Source organism: Saccoglossus kowalevskii, chromosome 1 (assembly GCF_978046115.1).
Source record: "Saccoglossus kowalevskii chromosome 1, keSacKowa6.1, whole genome shotgun sequence".
NCBI lineage: Eukaryota > Metazoa > Hemichordata > Enteropneusta > Harrimaniidae > Saccoglossus > Saccoglossus kowalevskii.
In genome coordinates this window covers 22,247,159-22,270,775 of record NC_140641.1, presented here as the reverse complement: position 1 = coordinate 22,270,775, position 23,617 = coordinate 22,247,159, and the positions used below count along the sequence as shown (strand labels likewise).

Sequence of the window (23,617 nt, the reverse complement as noted above, 5' to 3'; positions counted from 1 at the left end):
TAATAATATACCTTATTAGTTTGCCAGAACCTGGGTGAGTCGGTCATCATCGGCTGATGATGAATTCACCCAATGAAGTGTCAGTTTTTTGGTCACATGGTTTTCGGTATTGCCCTGAAATTATTCCTCCGGTTTCTTGACAACCGACTCCGCAGGTGAACAGACTTGTGTCTTACAATCGGAACTGATTCCCTCAATTTTTCTTGCAGCTTGTTAGTTTTCCTACGTGATCTAGTAATAAATAAACGGTAAGTATCTCTCTTTTTTTTTACTGAAACGATAACAATCGGTGCCGTGAGTGCAACGAGAACGCCAGCAAGCGTGTCCGACTTTTGAAATGCTAAGTCAGTGATCGACCGGGTCGACCCCGTCTATGTCGGTGGCTTTCGCATGCAGAAGCTCTATTGCTTTCACTCCATCTCCGGTTCATCGTACTGCGTGTGATTTGGCAGTCATTTTCTAACATTTCCATGACAACGATAGCACGTGGATCGGTTGAAACAACATTTTGCAATAGGCCGTGGGCGTGCCACATTTGTACTGAAATCATGTCGTTATGGCGTGACACCACTACTAATAAAACATTAGTAGTATGTTATCCCGTGTCATGTAGAGTGCATCTCGGAGCACGAGCAGTGAAGTGTTGTTGACTGTGTTTCTAAATATTTCGATCTGTTTTTGTAACAGAACATTCAGATGCGAACGAAACATGAAACGTAATAATTCATATTACATGTGCATATTTTGTAGGGGTATTTTGTTTTCAAAACAGTCGAACACTGTTTTGTGATTACCATGCTGTCGATTGAGTTGTGTTGTATGGAGAGTTATAGTGTCACAGCTAATTATATATATATAGTTAAACTGACTTAAAATATTGTTAAAATATTTTGCAGTGTTTACATTACATTATCTAGTCGCTATTCAATTGACACTAGCCTACTGTGTTTTTATATTTAGCAGTACGGTAATGCCGTACGAAATAGTTTCACAAAAACATGCACATAGAGAATTTTCTTATTTTCGCTAATTAGGTAACGTATTGATGAGAAACTGCTCATCATCGTTGTTTTGGGCGAAAATATTGTTTATTTTGCTCTTTAGATGTTGTTTATGCATATTAATCGATGTAATTTTTTTTTGAAATGCAAGATAATGAAGGGGGTTGGTTGAGAACAGCTTTCCTCTAGGTCATCTAACTTTTTTTAATGGTATTGACATATTTATCAATATGCTAATAAATGACTAAATGTGTTACAACATGAAGTGCCTCCATGCAATTTATTGTGACGTAGGAGACCATATCGTTTGGAGAATATACAAAACTCCCTATATAAGTTTAATAAATACTTCATATACACGAGGAGAAAACAAAACTCAGATCAACAATATTAATACTTGTACATGCCTTGATCCACACCAGTGGGAAGTATATGTATACCTATGTGCATTATCATGTTTGCATAAACCTGTATTGAACACCTTTATTTTGAACTACAGTCCTTGTTCTTTAGTGGCTACATTACATGTTCATCAGGTCAGACCTCTCTCTCTCTCTCTCTCTCAAAAAACAAACAAACAAATTATTAGTAATACTCAACATATACCGTATTTGCTCTATTAGTAGCACATGTGCTTGCATGAATGACACAGGTACAAATGTACAAATTTATTTTCAGCTTCAGCATACGATACCGGTATATTGCAACGTTTGGTGTATGTGCACTCGTATACAATATTATCTACGTGACCCTGTGATTTTAAAATGTTAAAATGTAGGGAGTCAATTTAAAGGAAGTCATCTCTTATCTCTCGCAATAAGTACCTTGACAAGCACACACATCAATTGTTCTCATCTAAGTACACATATTATCTCAAATGTCTGACCAATGTACAGTGTTCGCTGATGGATTAAAATTAATTATTAAAAGGACAAGTCAATTGTTCAATATCCTTGCCCTATGAGTTGGTACATTCTGTGCCCGTACGAGAAGCCCCTACCCCCTTTTATTTATTACATGTAGTAAAATGCTTTTGCCGACTTATATATTTTATTCATTTTATTTATTAATTTCATTCATTTCACTCACTCACTCACTCACTCACTCACTCACTCACTCACTCACTCACTCACTCACTCACTCACTCACTCACTCACTCACTCATTCATTCAAAGTGCCACAAACCAGGCAAGTGAGCAGAATGTACTCATTTACCAGAGTGTCAAGCCAACCATAGGAGTCACACCCATAATCTCCCTGATGATGGGCGGACATGTTAATCATTTTGCCTCACATCAGTTGTATTATTAGCTTATTTCTGAAAAATATGCACATAAATTAAAAATTGCATTCATTGTCTGCTGGATTAGTTAAATCGTATTTAATAATTTTACTACAGACCTACATGTATACATCTGTCATTTATGTTAACCTGCACTCTTAGAACAATTACCATATTGATATTCTTTGTCTGTGGAGGCTTGGAGGAATTGGCAAGATTTTTGCAGATTACTTATTGTTCATTTTAGTTTTGCATATGATTTGGATTTGTTAATAAGAAGTGTAAATTGTTTATTTATTTTGGGGGTGGTCTGTTTGCAAGAAGTTTGGTTCACTACCAGACTGGTCTACAGTGGAACTGTGGTTATGACAGTTTTATAGATTATGCATGTTTGTGTGGTTGTCTCAAATAAAATTTGACGTTATGCGACATTGATGTGAATGCAATGCAATGCCAATGTTTTAATGCGAATGCAACAATGATGCAATGTGATACGAAATGTGATGAAGATGCTGTGCTAAGTGATGTGATGTGATGTGAGATGCAATGCTAGTATGCATGTACCACTAGTTTTACTTGAATAATTTGTGGATATTGAGAGATGGTGCCGATAATAACAAGACACATTTGTAAATATCGTGACTGTACTTCTAGTACATTTCCAACAAGACATGCTAATAATTATCATGACTGCTTTTTCTGTTCATTTCCAACCAGACATGCTAACAATTATCATGACTGCATTTCTCGTACATTTCCAACTGACTTTAACATGACGAAAGAGAATTCGATCACTATGAATGTTTGTAATTTTGAACATTTTTTAATTATTTTTATCATCGTCTAATAAGGTGTAGGCCTAATCAAGCAGTTATATCATGAAACTTTTTGCCCCTACTGCCAAGTTTCTGGCCCAGGGGTCTGCCATAATAAGATAAACTGAGCATTGAAGTCATAATAGCTCACTATTGAATGCACTTTGCCCATCCATATTTTGGCCCAAATGCAATGTATTCTTAAATAGGCATCAGTGACTACGAAATAAATTGTTTCACCAGAAATAGATTGAAACTTTTCAAAAGTGAAATTTGTGGTAGTCATCATTGAAATTAATCTCTATGGTCCCAGTCAAATTATGTTTATGAACACTATAAACAATATTTTTCTTTTATTTTACTTATAATTCTGTCTCCGTCCTTTCGAAGTCGTATTTCAGAACCCGGTTGAACAAATTTGTTCATTCTTTGCATGTGCCTAGTACTTTGCCTGGGACATATGCACATGCAGTGGTTTACTGTATCAATCCAAAATTGATATGGCACTCATAGTATGACTGAATGTCCTCTCGCATCGGCATCTATATTTTGCGAACAAATTTGATTTTGCATTTTGTTGTATGTACATTTGTATACATCTTTTTCAGATTTGTTAATTTTGTCACAATATCTGCCGTTTTATTTTGGGAAAACTTAAGTCAGTCTGATAATTATTTATTATGCACGAGTCACCAAGTCAAAAGAGGTATTTAAATGAAAGGTTAACGTTGCTTGTTTATGTTTATATTTTTTTGATATTTATATTCATATAGGGATTGTATTTATTGTACACATACATGTACAAGTAGACTCGTATTTGTGTGCAGCAGAATACTATTCGTCGTCACACACCGGTCTTCAAAGTTCAAAGTTCATATACTCCAAAGCATAGTTCATTCATTATCAAATGAATATTAGTGTTATTTAGTACGAAACTATGATAAATCATAAACCATTTCATATCATTTACAACTTTTATCAATATTAGATTGTCATGAGAGTACATAAGAATAAATATCAAACATAAATACTGAAAACTAGTTAAAAATATTGTCGCTTCAACGCAATGAACGCTAAAGTCGTATTTTGTCACCTTTTGCAAAATAAACCTACATAATGTATTTTTTTCAAAAATATTGATACATCCCAGTTGTCAATATAAAAATATTTTCATTTGGTCCAAAATTTACAAAACAAAATTATAAGAAAATACAAACTGTTACACCACAATTTTTTTTGAAAAAAAAAATGTCAAAAGATTGTTTTTAAAAATTAACTGATGCAATTTTTATATTTGGCTCTTTTCACGCACAAAATATGGTAACAATCTGGCCAACTTTCAGTGAATGTTGTCTATAAAAGATGTGATGTTACATTGTACATGTGAATGCGTACAATTTACTGGTAGGAATGAGTAATGTGAAAACATGCTGGTATGTGTAATATACAGTACGTATATCAATGTAGTCTTGATAACGAGTCACAGACGCACCATATTAACCATAATGCTCTGACTATTGAATGGTTTATTTATGGATTGTCTTCAGTAATATGGTGTATCCTGTAGTTTTATTGTTGCATGAAAAAATGAGTAAAATACAGATGTGGTATGATGCAAAGCTTTTGAAAGTGTCGCAGTGTAGATCTTCAACACGCACTTGTCAAAAAGACACACATAAATGCGACACAGTGCAGGAATGTGATGTTCTAGATAATGTTTTCAGTTGTATTATCAAAATACAATCTTCTACGCAAATAACCTATCAACACCATTACAGCGCGACTTCCCCTTATCCTATTGGGTGCCATCATTTTTCCTGCTAAAAATTCAGGGGTGACATTTTTTTTCTTTTTTCTTCAACTTTTTTGGGTAATTTTAGTTCAAATGGATGTGATTTTTATTTCCTACTTTTTTTTTCAATGTACATGTATGATTTCTATTGGGTCATTTATGGACCAGGGAATATGCTTAACTACCACTGTTTTGTCATAATAACTCTCTATGCGTCAGTGACGTACATTGTATTGTATCTGCTTTAATAGAAGGCACATATTTTGTTCACAATTTCAGTTAGTGTAAGGCATTTAAAAAGGCATTTTTTAAAAAAGTTTTGCCCATGAACTTAAGCCTCAAGTTCAAGTCTGTTGTGATATTTATTGGCTAAACCAATTTTACTCAAATTGAGCAACTTTGCTTTTTTTTTTTACTATAGTCAAATTAATTTTGCTTTAAAAGTTCCTCAAATGATGGTATTTGACTGAGCTTGCAACTAGGTGATGTCATTGCTTTGAAATTTGTTTCTGCAATTTAATGTATTAGTCCTTGCAGTCTAGCAATATGGCCACTCAATGTACATGTGGTGTATTGTGGTTTCCAAAGTCCACTCATCCTATCTACAGATGCAGTGGTCATGCCAACTCTTATTGTCCATCATGACAGTGTCCCTGGCATGCTGCCTATTAAATAATCTGCATCAAAACAGGGCAGAGGTCTATGCACTGTTGAGTACGAGTTGACCAGCTAATGACAGCAAGGCTGTGTGTGCAGTGGATTCAGTGTCGTTGACATACACATGAACTTTTTGTTTGCAGCCAGATATAATTTTTTCCTGGATAGATCAACTACCAATTTTTACCAGTTTTCTTGTGTTTGAATTTGTTCACTTATTACCAAACAATAAAAATATGTTACACAAGGATATTTGTTTACTGCAAAAATGAAGAAATTTGATATCTCTCCTCTCTTCTCTCCCTTCTCCCCTCTCCTCTATCATATGTGTATATGTATGTTCAGTAAGCTGAGCAACTCTTATATTACCCACAATGCATTTGACATGATATGAAACTAAAAAAAATGTAACAATGTTTTTTTCCTTTCTTTTTTGTAATTATAGGTTGTTTAGAGCAAACAGAAGCCTGTGTCACCTGCTGGTCAGTTAAAAAAAAAATAGCAATAAAATAAATTTAAAAAAAATATAAAAATAAGAAACATGGAGCCAACTGTAGCTGAATTCTTTGTCGGCAAGAAAATACTTGTAACGGGTGCAACTGGATTCCTAGGGAAAGTACTGGTGGAGAAGCTACTGCGATGTTGCCCTGATTTGGATAAGTTGTATTTAATGGTGCGCCCTAAATCGGGACAACCCCCACAGCAGCGAATAAAGGACATGCTTGATTGTCAGGTAAATGTTTACTCCACTTTAATAAATGATTACTGTTACTGTGCTATGAATAGAACAGTTCACGAAATTGAATAAATTGCTGAAGTTGGGAAATATTTAGTGTGAATAGTCCAACCAGTGATGCTGTGGAAATCTTAAATGTTTTAACCCTACATTTTCTTTTGCATGACAGTCTTTTTGGCAAGGTCTTAAAAAGATATGAAAAAAAAATAGAAATTTCTGTAATTTAAAAGTGGGAAAATGTTTCTATTATTTGTAAATGTAATGACCTTTTACTTTTACGTTTAGTGATGTCGTAGAGGTTATCGCTAGTGCATAGCACATTTGTGAAGTAACATATTCCTTGAATCCCATCAAGTTATATATTTTTAGAAAGCTTATTTTTCAAATAATATGAAATAAATATTCCAACAAAAAAATGGAACCGTGTAATCACGTGATCACTGTGCGAATAGATAGGTGTTATTTTCGAAGAACCCGAAATAAGGCCACAAAAATGATGTTCGCGGTACTCAGAGATACTATAAAAGGTTTGAATTCAAATTCCCAGTTCGTCTACTGTTGTGTGACCTAAATTTTGACCTCATAACACTTTTTAAAAATATGATATATATTAGATAAACTTCAAATTAAGGGGTGGGGCAACTAGATCCTTACCCATTTTGCTGCCTTACGCAAGTTTTATAATTGGAGCCCAAAGTGTTTTTTTTCGATTACTCAGTTATAAGACTTGCATTTCGCCAAAGTTACTATGTTTTGTTTGACTTGTCTTAACTGTACTTTTCTGGTATTTTTTAGCCATTGTTTTTTCAAACTACAAATTTCGGAACTACAGTAAGATGTTTTTCAAGATCAACGTATCAAAAGATAATTTCTGATGTCCCAATGACATGCCAGAGAGTTGATACATTTTGTTCGAGTCGCAACAAATTGTTTTGTGTAAAATAGAAATGTATTACCATGCCAACCACTCCTGTTAAAATTTGTCTATTTGTGTTATCTCACTAGCTCTATGATAAAGTTCGAAAAGAAAACCCAGACGGATTGAATAAAATAGTTGCTATCACCAGTGATATGCTAGAGCCAAATCTTGCATTGACAGAAGAAGATCGAGAATTGCTACAAAAAGAAATCAACATAGTTTTCCATGTTGCAGCAACAATAAAATTTGATGAAAAAATGAAGTGAGTGTTTCATAGCAAGATTTCTATCATATGATAGTATTGACCGATTAGCGTACTGCATACTTTGAGTGCATACTTTGCGGTATTTTCCTAATAACCTTATCATTATACATCTTTTCTCCCATGGATACATCATGGAAAAGCAGATTTAGCAAACCTTTTTGTGTCTGTTTTGTCAAACCCTGGGGGTTGCCATGTTTGTTTTTATTATAAGAGGACGCGTATGCATGTAATCGTTCCATATTCGGAATTTGCATTTCCCAATATGCAGGATGCAAATAGCCAGTGCTATACCGCAAAATTACGGCTAGGTTTAACTTATGGCATTACGGTGACAGATGTATAATAATGATATTTATTGCACTTTTTTTCATCACCTCCTGCAAAATATAATCCTGAAACGCAGTTAATCAAAACATTCTAAATCCATGAGTGATATCATATTTTCTTTTCTATGAAAATGTGTATAGCAACATTTTCAAACTACAGTTTTACATTTCGCTATACCCAGTTTAGTAATTATACTTGCGTGTTAATGTAAGATTGTTGCTTCTAAAACTGTTTAATTCATCAATGATTTTTTTTTTTTTTTTTTTTTTTGCAGACTCTCCTATCGCCTGAATGTCAAATCCCTTCAAGAGATTATCACACTTTGCAAAGAAATGAAAAATTTAGAGGTAATTATTATTAAATTTCAGCCAAAATGAGCTTTAGCTTCTACAAAAATCAAATTAATTTTAGCTGCATAAACAGATTGTTTGCTACAAGGCATTTAGATCAGATCCTATGAGGCTATAGATAAGAAAAAAAAAAGTGTTGCAATATTTGATTCATATCTGCATCCTGACCCCACTGAGTTGTGTCATCTCAAACTCTTGTTTTATTGGAAGTCAACCTTAATTGAACACAGCTGACCAATCAGATTGCATAATTTTCTGTAGTGAGAAAACTTATTCATGATGATCGACTCATCTTATTGAAGTCCAGTCAACATACACGTTATTGCAATTACTGTTTCGACTGATAGGTCATTGTTATGTTTTAAAACAATGCTGCAATTTAATTCTAGAAATGTTTTGATAACTTGTGTTTAAATATCAACAATAAATATCATATTAACATAAATAATGAATTAAATTAAAAAATACATTATTCAAATTGGTCTGCTTTTGGAGTTTCATTCATGCAGCTCAAAGCACAATTCTGACTAAATTAACATAGTTTGCTTGATTCACTCATTTACATGCTTCTAACATTGTGTATTTCTGCAGGTATTAGTACACACTTCCACTGCATATTGTAATTGTGACAGACAGTTCATCGAGGAGAAGATATATCCTCCTCCATTGGACCACCAAAAACTTTGTCAAGCCATGGAGTGAGTGTTATGATGAATTCATTTTATCACAAGTGTCTTGTAACATATCTGTGACAATATTCTTCAATGGGTGTCTTCATGAGTAGCAATGTCTGATCAGTGATAGATCCTCAAAAAAAAAAAAAACTTGTTGGCCCTATTATTTTGTGGGATTTTTGTTTCTCTGATGCAAGATTGTATTTCTTTCACATCATGCATGTGTGAATTTTTTAACAGCAAATCTGAAAATTTTTTTTATGTAGTTAGAGGTTCTATTTACTTTTAATTGTGGTCACTATAGTACATTGCATTAAATTATTATCCAATCACATTCACTTCCAATTTGATCAGCAGCCAATCAGGACTCTTGTTATATGTTGCATTTTAGTGAGATCCACTCCTATTTGGTTGTCTAATTGCATGATGTACATGTTGTTGGAATTGTCAAAGTGAACAAAACCATATTGCCTAAATTGGATGTGAATGAGATTTGGTGCACAGGGTGGGCATTACAATGAATTTACCTGGCTTTGTTTAATTTTCAGGTGGATGGATGATGAGATGTTTCACTTAATAACTCCTAAGTTAATCGATCAGAGACCAAACACCTACACATTTACTAAAGCAATTGCAGAGTATGTGCTCGCTGAGGAAGGAGCCGGTCTGCCTGTCGCAATTGTCAGACCATCTATTGTTGGAGCATCTTGGAAAGAACCGATGCCTGTAAGTCCTTGTTTTTTTTTTCAGACTCTGGATTGAAATATGCAAGCATGAATACAGCTACAGCGGCTCCCCTCTGCCATCATATCCTGCGATGGAGTCTTCTCGTTGCTGGGAATCCATTCACGTCCACTAGCTGTTGAGTACAGGGATTTTTCATGTACATCAGGCATGATATGCAAATGATTATCATTTTTTTTTCTCTTGTAGGGTTGGATTGACAATTTTAATGGGCCAAGTGGTGTCTTTATCGCTGTAAGTGCATGTACCTATTATTATAGCATTATGTTTTCTAAGGTCACAAATATAATTGCAAATGAAAATACCCTGTCATCCAATCTTTTTCTGGACAATACTTCCCTTTATGGATTGTGACTTATTTAGTTTTTATTGACAAACACAACATGTTGCCTTGTAGTAAAAACACTGTAAAAAGTATGTTTTCAATTTCCTGGTTTGTAAAGGAAAGAATACACATAATTTTTAGTTTTGAATTGCTGTGTTATAAATTAGCATGTTTAGCTATCGTATAAATACCGTACTTGACCGCGTTAGCGCCCATGCCCGGGCAAGCGCCCACCCCCCACTTTTGCGCAATTTTTATATTTGGGGTCACATTCGGCAAAGCGCCCACCCCTTCAAAATGCAACTTGGTCTTGCGTAACGAATCTTGGTAATCGTTTTTATATGATACAGCGTGGACATCGACCGCTGTGAACATGTTGTGAATGCGTAGAACACGGTAACCGTGCGTAAACTACGCTTCGACAATGACCTGTTAATACAAGTAAAATGCGATACATATTTCATGCCATATTCAGTCTAATTCTCAAAAATGGCTAGTTACTAGTTTTTTGGAAAAACCATGTCGTTTATTCGCTGAAATCAATTCCAACAGATCGTACTTCGACATCAATTATTCACTTCCGCATTGCGTTACTGGAAAGTCTTCGGGAATTTCCGAAGAATTGCGTCAGTACAACACAGCATTCTGATTAGTTAATAACCAACTTTGACCCATTAGGTCAAACGACGCTGCTGTAGGTCAAATCTGCAATTGCATCATGGCGGAAAGTGATTTTCATCGAGAGTTTGCGTACGATCCAACAACTTCGTCAGTGGAAATAATATGACAATTTTGACTTCGACTGTGTTCCAAAAGACTCGAATGTTTTTAATTCCGTAAATTATGGTGGTACGTAATTAATATTGTAATAAAATGTGCATATTTTTTGTGATCATTTCTGTTTCTTCATTGTGAAAATCAATGACGACGCAAATTAATTTAGTAATTTGATTTTCCCTCAAAGACGTAATCTGTCACTTGATGAATCAAAATTTTCATTTGCACTCTTTTTTGAGGGGGGTGCTCGGGTAAGCGCCCACCCCTACAAAATCGTGATTTTCTGAGTTGAGGCCTCTGGGCGCTAACCCGGTCGAGTACGGTATGATAAATAGAAATAGCAGCTAATATTTAAAGCTTGTATACTATTATGAACTCTGTTTTTTCGTTTAATAACAGAAGAGTCTTGCACGTTTGTTTATTTCTAGTGTGGTAAAGGTTTACTGCGGAGTATGAGAGCAGATCCCAATGCAGTCGCTGATGTGGTACCAGTCGATATACCAGTGAATGTCATGATTGCTTCAGCCTGGTACACTGCCATTAAAAAGTAAGAGCTGAATGAAAGTTTCTAACAGCACTAAATTCCATACAGACCTCATTTTGGATGAGTTGATTCAACACTGTGGGTCGCTTCACTTGTAATGGCTGAGACAAAGCGTAGGGCAGATAACAGCACCCAATAACTATGTAGCATATATGTATTTCTATGTTATTCAATACTGAGACAATGCAGAAATAAATTGTTAGCAATAGATGATTGCTTCTATGACCCTATCTGAGAAATCTTAGGAGTTGGTATAGAAATATAAAGGAATAATTTATGAATGATGAATTTTTGGAAAAAAGTATGAACTATTATAAAAATTACCATAGTGGATGTAGTGTACTATATATATAATAGTGCTTAAAGTAACGATGTAACATAATGTAAATGTACATTTTAGTGTACTATATATATATTTTTTTTGTAGGCCCTCATTAATACCAGTGTACAATGTCACAACAGGTGGGATTAATCCCTTTAGATGGGGAGAGATGGGTATGTATGGGTTGTCACATTGTTGATATTAAAGCCACCACTTGTTTATCATGTACTGTATTCGACCCATCATTCACTTTTGTGGGATTTCTATTTTGAGGGTCATGTTTGACATGTCGTTCTGTTTCGAAATCTATGTCTAGTCATGAAACTTGGTCACTGGACATTGTTTTACTTTTCTGAATAGTAAAATTAGTGTCTATTTGACCATTAACTGTTTGTTGAAATTGACCTTGTTTGCAAGAAACAAAAACAAAACAAAAACTTTTTCTGAAATCAGTGCCAATTCACTTCCGTCAGTGTTACACTTCATTCTGATTGGGTAATAATAGATTTGATGTTTTGTGGATTACCAAATTTCCTTATGGTTTATGCACATTTAAGGGTATTTTTAGGTGGAAAAGGACATTTCATTCAAACTTGGAATATATATTGAGTATTATGAGACACATCTTCATAGTTTGGTGGTTTAAGCACATTTTAGAGTTATTGTTCTGGGCAAATTGGAAACTGACTTGTTCCAGTTGATTCACAAACTATTCATTTTGTAAAACAATATTTCATTTCCCACAAACTCCCCCAAACTTGGCACATGTAAACAAAAAAATGTAAAAATCATGATTTTCTGAGTTGAAGTGTGGGTGTTAAGTTGGTCGAATACTGTATTAATGAATAACCTTAATCTCAACATCAATGAAAAATATGTCAAATATTAAAGATGTAATATGGACATGAATGCATAAAATTCAATATTCGTGTTTGATAAATAATGCTCTGATTAGTAATAACCTGAAAACGCTGTTCTTGTAGCACTCATGTGAGTATTCAGGACAATGAAATCCTACATGTGTGCACTGGTTGTTATGGTAAATGTACAAAAATAAATTCACATGTGTATTAGTGTTTTTGATCTCTCATCTATGGAAACATTTTGGTCTACAGTATGGGGTATTTTGAACAACAATATTAAAAAATGTTTTCGTCCATATTACATTTTCAAAAGCCTGACAAAATTTGTGTTCTGTGGAATCTAAAATGGTTATATGTTCTGAAAATCTGAGAAATGCACTGTTTTTGTCTTTTAAAATGCCATATGGTCATACTGTCATGTTCAATATGGGTTAGCATGGTGGGTACATTGTTTACAAAAACATGTGAATTCAAATATAACTATGCTTGCTGCAGAATTGTTTTTGTCTGTGGTCTACCGATCAAATTTACATCAAATCTTCTGATTTTCACTCTCTTGTCTACTGGTAGCACTTTTCCATGGAACAAGAATTTTGATTGGTCCTACAACATCATGTATCATCTGTGTACATCTCTGTCTGTTACAGTAATTTGCACTCTATAATGTTATGGCTGCATCACAATGGGTTCTTTTCATTGTTTGAATATTTGTGCAAGTTTTTTTTTCAATTTTTGTTTTTTTTGCATGTTGTGTTGATTGTAACCATTCTCAGAAGCCGTAGTTCCATCCTTATTTAAACGATATCCACTACAGAATGCGTTTAGACGACCTTCAACTAGTGTCACGCAAGGAGCGTAAGTCATCATAACATTTTCATTTCATGGTGTTTTCCCACAATGCACCATTCCTAATCATCATATTACTTTCTCTATTATTTCTTGGGCTTGGTCTATAAAAGAAAGGGAAAGAAAAAATGTTATGCAAAATTGTCAATTATTATCATCTCAGTTTTTTTAATCTTGCATTGTGGGAAGTCTAACTTACTTTAATACGTGGATCATCAAAGACAGACCGAATAATCAACAAACTAGCAAGTAAAATAGCATTTGTCTGCTCACACAAGTGTAGGGTAACATATATACAGCAAATATCTAGACGTTAAGTTGCATGTTTTTTGATTACGCTCTGTCTATGAATTGAATCCTACTGTTGCGATGGTGACAATTGTTCCACACCCCCTTCTTGATACATTGGGAATGACTTCCTTACAGATATGGTTGTAGATATTTATAAGAGATTTCCGCTTCGTGGTAGTTTCCGCCGTCCACACGGCACGATAACGGAGAATCAGTAAGACAGAGTTTACGTCCACTTATTTGTCAGCATGTTTATCTTTTATTAATAATTGTCAAGATGTGAACAGAGTGCAACGAGAAAAATGTGCAGAATGATTTATTATTATACACCCAACAGTGGAACTTACTGTAAGCCGCTTTATTTGCTTGTGTCTCTACAAATGCCATAAAATCATGATAATTACTAGCAGTGAAAATTAAGCGGTTTACAATCTGTGTACCGGATTCTGCTGTAAATTGGCCCCAGGCCATTAAACTGCAGTTTGGGTTTTAAACAAATAAAATGGGACCAAGAAATCGCCCAGGGCAGTTTTTTAAGGTGTGTTTTTTTTATTTTTTGGCGTCATTTTTCAGACACTTCAATCTTTCTTGGCGCCTAAAATACTAGTAGACTAATCCAGGTCAACTCATGGAAAACATGGCAGATATCCTACAGCTTCGAGCGTTTATACATGTAATATGCGACCGGATTCATTCACTTACAATGAAACTAAGTTGAATTTTATTTGCATTTCATAACAATTCAACGAATTTATTATAATCACTACTAATCACAACACTTGTGAAACGCAGCATGACCGAATTGCGTTACCATGATCATTTGCTACTAAGCAATGCAGTTGTGTTCGTTTTTATTTGGAACTTCTTTTAGAATATATTTTCGTTACCAATAAAATTAAAAAAAATAATTGTATTTGGCGTACCAGGCTTGTTTTTTTGGAGAAAGATGACACTGGGTGACATAATGAATGGCGGTCTACTTTTTAATTCAGCAAGACAAAAATTTCGATTAGCTTCTTCAGTGGTTTCTTTCGTCTCGAGTGGTCTAACTGCTGGCGTTGAAATGCAGCGCAAGTAAATTTTTCAATGGAAATAGAAGTAAAAAAAAATATTTAATAATTTTTTTGAAATGTTGTGCCCCAAATAAGGGCCCACCAGCCGTGAAAGGGCAATTTTTCGGATGGGCCAATTTACAACCGAATTTGGTACTACCGGTAGCAGTCATTGAAGAGAATACACTGGGTTGAGGCATAATATACAAATATGCTGCATTGTATACATCTGATAAGATAAACAATGAAATGTACATATTACTGTCTAAGTCAAGTTCAAGTCAATTGTTTCAGCGATTGTTTTCAATCACCCATTTGGGTAGCATTTCTTCATGATTTAAATTTTTTAAGTGTAAAGAAAAGTGTTTAAAACAAGAGGATTTTTTCCCCCATCTCATCTTGATTACATATTATTCAATAAACAAACGTCTAAAGAAAATTAAGCTCAGACATGTTATGAGCAGTAAAACATAAACTAGGTAGTATGTTTAAAACAGATTGATACAAGTGTTTTTGAAAACTTTGAGATAATTTTTTTCGCGACTCAATCCAGGAAAACCATTATACAATTCTTTTTAATCAGTGATTTTCAAATGAGAACAAGTATATTTACAACAGTGAATGTATAACGTTTGGCTGGATGTTTCGGCTTGGTTGCTTTGATCATGGTTTATTTTTCAGTGGGATGTTTCCAGGGTAATTTATATGGCTTATATAACATTCCAAACATTTCTATTATATTTGTATTTTTTCATTTTTTTCTGGTTCTAGATTCCTCAGAAAGAGTGAATTTTAGCATACTAGAAATAAGATACATTTTTAAGAGTAAAAAGCCATATCATTTGTGAATAAAATGTATTCTATGTATAAATAAAAGTTTAAAAAATGATGATGGTGATGATGGTTGAAATTGTGTTTTTGGTTTCATAATGACTGTAAAAGCCAGTAATAGAATTGAGGGTCAGGTAGTGAGCTCTATTTTTACTGCACCAAAAATATATCCCTGGTCAAAACTTCAAGGACAAATTTTGTAAGCCAAATTGACAATCTACCATGTACAGCTTTATCTATAACTTAGTCTGTTAAGAATATATCTTATAATAAACTACTAGAAATTTGTGCGATATAGACTGTTCAGGACATGTTACATGCGCCCCTGATACATGTGTACATTTTGCAGCATATCATTCCTTTAATTCTTTTGGTGTTTGTCATCACAGTAGCCCCTGTATTCTCTGGCATCTCTGATTTTAACTTACATTGCCTTAATTGTCTCTCGGAGGAAAAATTTGGAAAGGATCATTCCAACAAAATTTTGTGTGACTGAAGTTGTTGGCCAGCTGGGGGGGGGGGGGGCATGTGGGTTGTCATCGGTGCCTTGTTGCATTCCTAATTAGGAGTTTTATTTGCATAATTGTTTTAGCACAAGTGAGAAACTGATAATTAATATTAACCAGTCAACTTCCAAGTTGTTGTCTTTATGTGTGGCGCAAGATGTCTTTACTTTGGAGTGTATGGGACTGTAACTTATGTCTCACTATTTGCGACAACGTTAATGTGTTTGATCCAATACTAGTACCTCTCCTACTGTTATGGTATGATGGGGAGCAGTTGTAATAATTGTGCAAATAAGCAACTATTTATTTTATTGTTTTTTTCCTTTCACAGAGTGGTACAAGAGTATTGGAACATAGTTTGTCATACCATACCAGGTTACTTCTATGATTTTCTACTCAGACTTACAGGGCAAAGACCCAGGTAGGATTAATTTGCCACCATTATGTAGGTTAAAACTTGTACAAAACTTAAATATACATATATTTAATTATGAAGTTAATCAGAATTAATTATTAATTAATATTTCTGAAAACTTGTGTTCTCACCTCATTTAACAAATTTTATTGTTACTGATTTTTGATGCCAGGATTTTTACTCAAACCAACTTATATCAGACAATTTTTTTGACTAGTTCATCATCACCAATCCTTTTTTGTACCCCTGACAAAAAAAAAATTTAGTTCTTGTTTGATTTTATACTGAAGTTGTATATATTGTCAACCATGTTAGAAAATGTCTTTTTTTACTCTCGTGTGCGAAGCACAAAAAGGGAGTCTTTGCAGTTAGTGTGTCTGTATGTGTGTGTGTGTCCGCCCACCTGTTCCACTGATATCTCAAGAACCATACATCAGTTTTTGATAAAACTTGGTGCATAGATGGGCTAGACTGGCGCAGTCGGGGCTTTTAATTTGTTTTTGTAGTTTAAATAAAATTAAATAAATTGCGAAATGGAGGTGTTAGCGCAAAATCCTTCTAACTGCGAAATCACCCCGACTGGTTTACTCTGCATGGCCCTCTATCGACACTGCAGGAACCCGTTGATTTTTCAACGAGTAATTATGTTAATGAGTGTTCTAATTGACAATCATCTGAGCCAATCACAACTGACCTCTGACCAAGAAGACGTCGACTGATTGTAGCAGTCGATATTTTTTTAGTTCTACGACTAGTACGAGTTACTTTTTTACACATTGTGATGAATTAGAAACGACGACTACGAAAAACTCGAATTTCAACGTGCCGCCATGTTGGGTCTGCAGCGTAACCTTTACTATGTTGACCTCATTATGCACGTGTTTCCGCGCCCATCTCATTATAATATGTGCATCATGAATATTTAATAGCAATGAATTTCCTGCAGAATAAACCAGTCAGGGTGATTTCGCACACCTCCATTTCGTGATTTTTTTTTTTATTTTATTTAAACTACAAAAACAAATTAATTGCCCCGACTGCGCCAGTCTAGCTCTGGGCCAATGCGCAGATTTGATTAGGTTTTGGTAAAAATCCATGCTTATTAATTACCTAATTTGCATGATAATTAGCTGATTTTTAGATGTTCCATGACTGTTCCACTGATATCTAAAGAACCACTCATTGGATTTCGATGAAACTTGGCACACAGATGCTCCAAACTAATGCGCAGATTTGATTAGTTTTGGGTAAAAATCTGTCCATTATTAATTACCTAATTTGCATAATGATTAATCAATTTTTGGCTTTTCCACCGATATCTCAAGTACTAATCATCACATTTCAATAAAACTTGGTACATAGATGTCATAGGACACTGCACAAACCTCATAGTTTTTAGGGTAATATCAGTAGATATTAATTACCTAATTAGCATAATTAATTAATTTTTTCAATTTTTTTCAAATAATTAATTTCAGCTTTTGATATTTCAAGTAGTAATTGTCACATTTCAATGAAACTTGGTACATAGATGTGATAGGACACTGCACAGACCTGATAGTTTTTAGGGTAATATCAGTATATATTAATTAGCTAATTTGCATAATTAATTAATTTTCAGCTTTTGATATTTCAAGTAGTAATCATCACATTTCAATGACACTTGGTACATAGATGTTATAGGACACTGCACAGACCTGATAGTTTTTAGGATAATATGAGTACATATTAATTACCTAATTTGCATAGTTATTTAAATTTCAGCTTTTAATATTTGAAGTAGTAATCATCACATTTTAATGACACTTGGTACATAGATGTTATAGGACACTGCACAGACCTGATAGTTTTTTGGATAATATGAGTACATATTAATTACCTAATTTGCATAGTTATTTAAATTTCAGCTTTTAATATTTGAAGTAGTAATCATCACATTTTAATGACACTTGGTACATATATGTCATAGGACACTGCTCAGACCTGATAGTTTTTAGGGTAATATCAGTATATATTAATTAGATAATTTGCATAATTAATTAATTTTCAGCTTTTGATATTTCAAGTAGTAATCATCACATTTCAATGAAATTTGGTACATAGATGTCATAGGACACTGCACTTGGTACATAGATGTCATAGGACACTGCACAGACCTGATAGTTTTTAGGGTAATATGAGTACATATTAATTACCTAATTTGCATAATTAATTAATTTTCAGCTTTTGATATATCAAGTAGTAATCATCATATTTCAATGAGACTTGCTACATATATCTTCTAGGATTAGGCAGAGACCTGATTAGTTTTAATTGGATATTAATTACCTAATGTGCATAATGTTCCACTTATATATAAAGAACCACAAATTGGATTTTAATGAAACTTTTAAAGAGAACTATGCAGAAACCCAATTAGTTTTTGGTAAATATTTATGCTTATTAATCACCTAATTAATATAATTAATTAACACTGATATCTCAATTACTGATCATCACATTTGAATTTGTTCATATTAGTTACCTGATTTACATAATTGGTTTTCAGCTTTTCCATCAATATCTCATGTACAAGTATTTTTGAATTAATTTTTAATGTGTCTTCAATACTCTCAGCACACGGGAGTTCTTTCTAATCTTTCTTTGATTTACTGAGTGTTTGGTAATTAGGAATGGATATATACTTTCCAGTTAGCTGATCTGATGACAAAGACATTTATCAAAGATTTTTGATTCAGAATGCATCATTTATGGGCTAAATAGATCTTTTCAGGGGAAAAATTTGTGAAATTCAATCCAGGAAAACCATAATTATATATATATAATTTGCATAGAAGTTTTTGCTTATTTTTGAATATCACATTTTACTATTTGTTAGTCTAAAACATTTCTGTGAATAGTTTAAATTAAATTAAAACATGACCATTTGATAACCAAAACAATCACATCACATCAAAATTACAGACACATCTGCAATAGAAGCACACTCAAACCAAAATTGCATTTCTTGTAGACTTGCTTTGAATAAACCATCATGTTGTTATATGCAAATACATAATCACTCACACTACTGAACACCATGCTTGTAATGCACATATATCAATTAGCTTGTGGAACCATGGTTACAAATGACTTTGGAAATACCGTACAATTTACATACTTATGACCCCCATTAAAAAAATTTGCTGATGTTGCTTGGATCTTCTAATGTTACAGAATGGTACGTATCTATGATAAAATGAAGAAAGCAATGGCGACCCTGGAATACTTTACAACAAACACCTGGGAATGGGCAAACGAAAACACAGAGACATTATCACGTGCACTCACTAAAGAAGACAATAAGGTACATAACAATTTGTTTGACTCGCTAGTTACGCTCACCTTCCTACGGTTGAGAGCATGAATGAACCAACATTTTCAAAATTTCTATATGAAAGTTTCATAGAAATATACTAGTAGAAATTTAATTTTGTCCAAAATCTTGCGTTTTGACATTTAATTTTTTAAATATATTATTTTCACAGGTATTTTTCACCGACGTTCGTCCTCTTCATTGGCCCACCTACCTGGAGAACTACTGCCTGGGAACGAAAAAATACGTTCTCAACGAGGAACTCTCCGGTCTTCCACAGGCTCGTGCACACCTGAAGAGACTTCGCAACATCCGATACACTTTCAACACGCTCCTGTTTGTTGTGATTTGGCGGTTCCTGATTGCCCGATCTCAAATCGCACGAAACCTGTGGTACTTTGTCACAAATCTCTTCTTCAAGTTTGTCCAATACTGCAGATTAACCAGCTCAACAAGTTAAACAATTTGAGTAACATAAAAACTCTATTCACTCGAATATATTAAATTGTCAAAACCAATTCATCATGAATGATGGAGTGAGATAGTAGGCGGGTTCTACTCCGCTATCATGAATGGTGAAGTCAGATGTTCAGTATTCAAGATTGATATACTTGGTGGGTACCACACCCCTGTCATGCATGGTTGTGTCCCAGCTCAGTAACATGAATAGTGAAGTCTGATAATTAATATACAAGATTGAATTTGGATGAGTCCCAACTCCCTCCTATCATGACTATTTGGGTTGATTAATAGGGTTAATTCGTAAATCACTGGGTGGGTTAATAAGGTTAATTCTCAAATCACTGGGTGGGTTAATAGGGTTAATTCTTGAAACAGAGGGTGGGTTAATAGGGTTCATTCCTAAATTACTGGGTTTGTTAATGAGGTTAATTCTTAAATCACTGTACACTGTCAAATCTTTTCTTTTAACTGCCTTACAGTAACAGGCAGTTACGGTATGTTGCGTTATGATGTACCAGTATTGGTATGACACACGCGTATATTAAATACTTCACGGATACTTAATGTAAAGAAATGTTTTCAACATTACCTTCATCTTGCATAAATTGTGATGTTCTGAATTTACAAGATCAAAGTTGGTCACATGAACACAATGCAGCGCAAGTTTGCAATTATGATATTTCAATGCTAGAAAGTGAAATTGAATTGCGTTGTCTTTCAATATGACAACTCGTTGTCACTCTGTCTGGGAAGTCAACGCAGGTAATGATTTGTTGTTTTTTACGAAATTATCATGTTCATTTATTTGAATTTTATACAAAATTTGAAGACAAAAATTGTAATACTATTAATTCACGTTGTGTGTTTATATAATTTTTACCGGGACCCATCGCCTCATATTTATTATTGTTGTTCACTAAAGGTTATTCTGTACTTGATCGTGAATTTTTTGAGCAATATTTCAAAATATCCTTCATGCACGAGGTATACTTTATTATTCAAAATATAATTACAATTTGTTACTCTTTTTTTTTTGTGTTCCCAATACCTCTTTGTAAATACTTCCAATTTCACTTAATGTATGCGATTAAAAAAAAAAAAAAATTTATTATTGGTAAAAGCCAGTGTGGCCATAGATTTTTCCCCCACTGTGACTGCAGCTGACATCATAATTAATGGGTTTATATAATCATGTATTATAATTTGTCAACTCTAAATGGTGGATGTCATTTTTTAACTACACCAGATTAATATTCATCTTTTCTCCCTTGTGGATCTCCGGCAACTGCTCAGAGTAGAGAACTGATGAATTATTTGCTTCATTTACACGTTTCAAGCATTATAATTTATTAATAATAAAAGCTGCAAGATCATTATTATTTTGTTACATTTTTGACTCCCATGTGCGAAGCACAAAATGGGAGTCTTTGCAGTTAGTGTGTCTGTATGTGTGTATGTGTGTATGTGTGGTGTGTATGTGTGTATGTGTGTCCGACTGTTCCACTGCTATCTCAAGAACCATACATTGGTTTTTGATGAAACTTGGTGCATAGATGCTCTGGGCCAATGCGCAGATTTGATTAGGTTTTGGTAAAAATCCATGCTCGTTAATTACCTAATTTGCATGATAATTAGCTAATTTTTAGCTGTTCTATGACTGTTCCACTGATATCTAAAGAACCACTCATTGGATTTTGATGAAACTTGGTACATAGATGCTCTGAACATATGCGCAGATTTGATTAATTTTTGGTAAAAATCCGTGCATATTAATTACCTAATTTGCATGATAATTAGCTATTTTTTAGTGGTTCCATGACTGTTCCACTGATATCTAAACAACCACTCATTGGATTTTGATGAAACTTGGTACATAGATGCTCTGAACTAATGCTAGGTTTTGATTAGTTTTTGGTAATAATCCGTGAATACTAATTACCTAATTTGCATAATGATTAGTCAATTTTCGGTTTTTCCACTGATATCTCAAGTACTAATCACCACATTTCAATGAAACTTGGTACATAGATGTCATACGACACTGCACAGACCTGATAGTTTTTATGGTAATATCAGTACATATTAATTACCTAATTTGCATAATTAATTAATTTTCAGCATTTGATATAAGTAGTTAGCATTACATTTCAATGAAACTTGGTACTTACATACTCAAGGACTATGCAGAGATTGATTGTTTTCGATAAATATTTGTGCATATTAATCACCTAATTTGCATAATTAGTTAATTTTCAGCTTTTCCACGGGTATCTCAAGTACTAATCATCGCATTTCAATGAAACTTGGTACATAGATCCTTTAGGACTATGCAGAGACCTGATTAGTTTTAGGGTAAATAATTGTGCATATTAATTACCTAATTTGCATAATTAATTTTCAGCTTTTCTACTGATATCTAAAGTACTAATCATCATATTTCAATGAATCTAGAATTATGCAGACCCAATTAGTTTCCGGTAAATATTTGTGCATATTAATCACCTAATTTGCATAATTAACCAACTTTCACACTGATATCTCAGGTACTATACATCACATATCAATGAATGTACATGGATGCTGTAGGACAATAGACAGACCTGAATAATTGTGGGTTAAAATCTGTACATATTAATTACCTAATTTGCATAATTAACCAATTTTAATCTTTCACACTGATATCTAAAGTACCGTAAAAACTCCAAAATTTCGACTGGTTTTAAATAATTTGTGTTAGAAATGTGACGTGTTTTTAGAGTCAAAATTAAGGTGCATTTTCGGACGGTCGAATTTTTCAGAATAGAAATCAGCAAAAAAAAATGGGGATGATAGACAGTGTGCTTCATTAGTTTTTAAAAAATGCAATGTCCGTCAATTGACGTAAACTTCCTCATGTTTCACGGTAAAAGCAAAGGTCGTGGCCGAGTTGTAACTCAAAATCTAAACAAAGTCATCAATCAGTGAGTATTATGACAAGCAAAACAAAACATCAAGACGCGGAGAAGAGGTCAGCACAAAACTAATAGGTCAAAAGACAAAGCTGTCTCGCACTACCTAGGAAAACTTGTGAATGTTCGAAGTACAGGTACCCATTGGACAAAAGATACATGGAAGTTTAGCAAACGATCTCCCCGACCCAGTGCAATGTATCCGGTTAGAATCAAAGCTCACGTGTCCCTTATTTGAGCACCGTACCGGTGATTTGAGGGACCAAATTCTGCCGTAAATTCGCCCTTGGATTAAAAAATATAATGGGATTTAAGAAAATAAAATGGGACTTTTAAGGTGTATTTTGGCGTCATTTTTCGGACATTTCAATCAATCCTGCCGGCTAAAATAGAGTCTAAGTTTTACCGTAGTCCACAGTCCCTCTGGGACTGTGCGTAGTCATTGACGTCTGTCTATTCATGGAACTATAAACCACAGGAAGAACAACCACTTCGTTTCCTTTGAACTATGATAGTTG

At 34.0% G+C, this 23,617-nt stretch overlaps 1 protein-coding gene across 2 annotated transcripts; it reads left to right on the top strand.

Annotated features, from left to right (window-relative positions):
- LOC100368979 (fatty acyl-CoA reductase 1-like) lies at positions 1-21,527 on the top strand. 2 transcript variants are annotated; one of them, XM_085499815.1, is made up of 13 exons: positions 1-248; positions 5,993-6,280; positions 7,289-7,464; positions 8,069-8,141; positions 8,736-8,842; positions 9,367-9,544; positions 9,752-9,796; positions 11,093-11,211; positions 11,636-11,703; positions 13,666-13,744; positions 16,251-16,340; positions 19,551-19,680; positions 19,862-21,527. In XM_085499815.1, exons 2-13 carry the CDS (start codon positions 6,089-6,091, stop codon positions 20,147-20,149), a joined length of 1,545 nt encoding a protein of 514 aa, XP_085355941.1. In that variant the 5' UTR covers positions 1-248; positions 5,993-6,088; the 3' UTR covers positions 20,150-21,527. The 2 variants fall into 2 exon arrangements, with proteins under 2 accessions (XP_085355941.1, XP_002734152.1); XM_002734106.4 differs by lacking the exon at positions 13,666-13,744 and adding an exon at positions 13,167-13,248.
- The last annotated feature ends 2,090 nt before the right edge of the window (positions 21,528-23,617 follow it).